The sequence below is a fragment of the Poromitra crassiceps genome, assembly GCF_964638095.1.
Source record: "Poromitra crassiceps genome assembly, chromosome: 27".
Lineage (NCBI taxonomy): Eukaryota > Metazoa > Chordata > Actinopteri > Beryciformes > Melamphaidae > Poromitra > Poromitra crassiceps.
Window position 1 is genome coordinate 57,501 of NC_139650.1, and position 2,500 is coordinate 60,000.

Below are 2,500 nucleotides of genomic sequence, written 5' to 3' on the forward strand. Positions count from 1 at the left end.
TAATGTGGGCAATACAGAGATCTGAATTGCCCACATGTGTTGATCATGTCTAGCTCATTTACATCTCAGCGGGGCTCAAACCATCCGTGCTTAGAGTGAAAGATAGCAGTAGCATTGGCAAGGCAATTGCTCACATAATAGACCATATGCTACTGTAACTCAAGGATGTGTTGTTATATTAGCCTAGCTTACTCCCCCCATGCACTGAGATGCAACCGTTAACATATTCGCTTGGGCACAAGTGTACATGTATCTTGTAGCATGAAATACAGATGTGTCCCTGGGTGGGCTACGGTTGGCACTGCAGGCTGTATCGTTTTATTGGATTCTCGAATGTTTTATCTCTTCACATTTTGCTTCTAACACTGAATATGTTTAATTATTATGGTGATATTTCAACACAGAGGAACATAAAGGCAGCTGAGAAGGCTGAACGAGATTCATTTGTTTGATTTATTCTCTCGCAGATTAAGCTTTATGGAGAGGGTTCATATTATAAAGCCATTAAGTCAGATTTGTGGTGACAACTGAAGTGTTACCTCACAGACTAGACTATAGACATATGCAGTGATGTTATTGAAAGTGCATTTGTCACAAGACCGTGTTGGATCTGTGTAGCCTACATTGATCTTCTCCATAAGCATTTTTTTAATCTAATATATAGGCAGCCTTTTGAAATGTATTAGAAATCATCAGACTGTCAGTAGGCCTATAGGCTGGACTGGCTGCAGTGATATGTGAGCAAGCTCCTTGGAAGATCAGAAATATTCATCTTTCTTGCTTTGTAGTAATTTGTGTGTTTGCGTTTGTGTGTGTGTGTGTGTGTGTGTGTGTGTGTGTGTGTGTGTGTGTGTGTGTGTGTGTGTGTGTGTGCGTGTGTCATGTGTATGTTAAATGTTACTAACCTGACATGCCCTCCTCCTCAGTGCCTACACAGAAGCCTACAAGGTCTGCTCCATAGCTGTGGCTCCGCTCAGCGGCTCAGAGGGTGATGAAGGCGGAGAGACGGCGGGTGACGAAGACCAAGGACGCACCTCTGAGGAAGAGGAGGGAGCGGCAGACAACAATTATGACTGGCAGGTTAGTCCTGAGAATTGTGCTTTGAGTGTGCTTGGTGCTGGGGGGGGAAATGTTGAAAATAATGGTGTTTGTTCCATTGTAATAGAAGAACACTGTCCATTTTTGAGAAGGAAAAATAACTTAATCATTCAGTATTTCAAAAGAGAATCTAGACTGTACAATTGCTATCATTTTTGCCAACCAAGTTTTATCAATAATTTTGTGACTAGGTGTTTGTACTCTCGCTGGCCAGCCTCCTCTCCCTTCCGTCCGAGGAGTCTGGCACCGCAGGTCTCCATAGTGGGATTGCGATGGGCGGCGCTTAGCGGCAGTGCCCTTGGAAAATAGTTTCAAACAATCCAACTTGCCGTTTTCAGCGTGTAGCAACAAGCTAGCGTGTAGGTTTCTGCTGTTAGCTTGCTAGCTAGTTAACGTTGTTGTTTTCACTGCGGCGGCAGGGCACTCATTTACAGCAACACACAGGGAGGAGGGAGCGGAAGCCGCTCTGATTGACATGGTCGGAGCCAATGACAGAGGTTGTAATAAGCCGGGAGCGGACATCCGGCTGCCACCGAAACAGTCACTCCAATGGGAGAGCAGAGTAGAGCAGGGGAGGGTTTATCCCAGTTATGGAGACCTGTGGCGCCAGACTCCTTGGACGGAAGGGAGAGCAAGCTGGCCAGCGAGACTAAGGTGTTTGTTACCTTTCGATGGTAGAAGTCTCATTTTGGAATAAAGCACTATAAACATATTTAATATTGTTCATCTTGGGTGAAATTGCACAAATGCCCTCACAAGTCAGAATTTTAATATGGGGTAATGGAGGTTAATGGGCTGTATACAAAGTTGTCCTCATTATTTAGACTTTAATTGCTGGTTGGAGAAGATGTGGACAGCCCAGCCAAATACAATTGTGGGTACTTTAGTTCCATCGCTGAGCATATTACAAATAACGAATATCATTATTCACAGCCTGACGGTCGATCCAGAGCCTTTTACATTGCCAAAGAACTAGTGGACACAGAGAGATTGTAAGTTACTTTAACTCATTCTCTTATTACTTCAAACGCCTTTTCCAATCTGTTAACAGAATCTGTCCACTCTTATTATGTTCCATCCATTGTCTTGATGAATTGTTTGTATGTTTCTCTGTCCACAGACATGTCAAAGCCCTCAAGCTTCTCCAGGAGGTAAGTGTTAGCCTATATAATTTATCATGTACACACAGTCCTGTGGCAGTGCTTCTGAACGTTGGGTCCGGGGACCCCCAGGCGTCCCTGAAGGGGTTCCAGGGGGTCCCCAGCTAAAGGCTAATCATCATTCATTTTCACTATAATTCCAACCATAAGTAACACAATGACATGATGTGTGACTATTTTGGTCATGGGTTTCATACACTTTTTTTTAATCACGTTCCCATTTTCTCAGCCAATTTTACTTA

General features: G+C 43.8%; 1 protein-coding gene across 1 annotated transcript in view; it reads left to right on the plus strand.

The window, feature by feature from the left end:
* LOC310799342 (FYVE, RhoGEF and PH domain-containing protein 5-like) overlaps positions 1-2,500 on the plus strand; it is a gene marked incomplete at its 5' end in the record, with an annotated part of 26,618 nt that overhangs the window by 7,515 nt on the left and 16,603 nt on the right. The window contains 3 exons of the mRNA XM_083661935.1: positions 927-1,080; positions 2,032-2,090; positions 2,219-2,249. Coding sequence (XP_083518061.1) covers positions 927-1,080; positions 2,032-2,090; positions 2,219-2,249 — 244 coding nt within the window. The remainder of the gene's footprint in view (positions 1-926; positions 1,081-2,031; positions 2,091-2,218; positions 2,250-2,500) is intronic.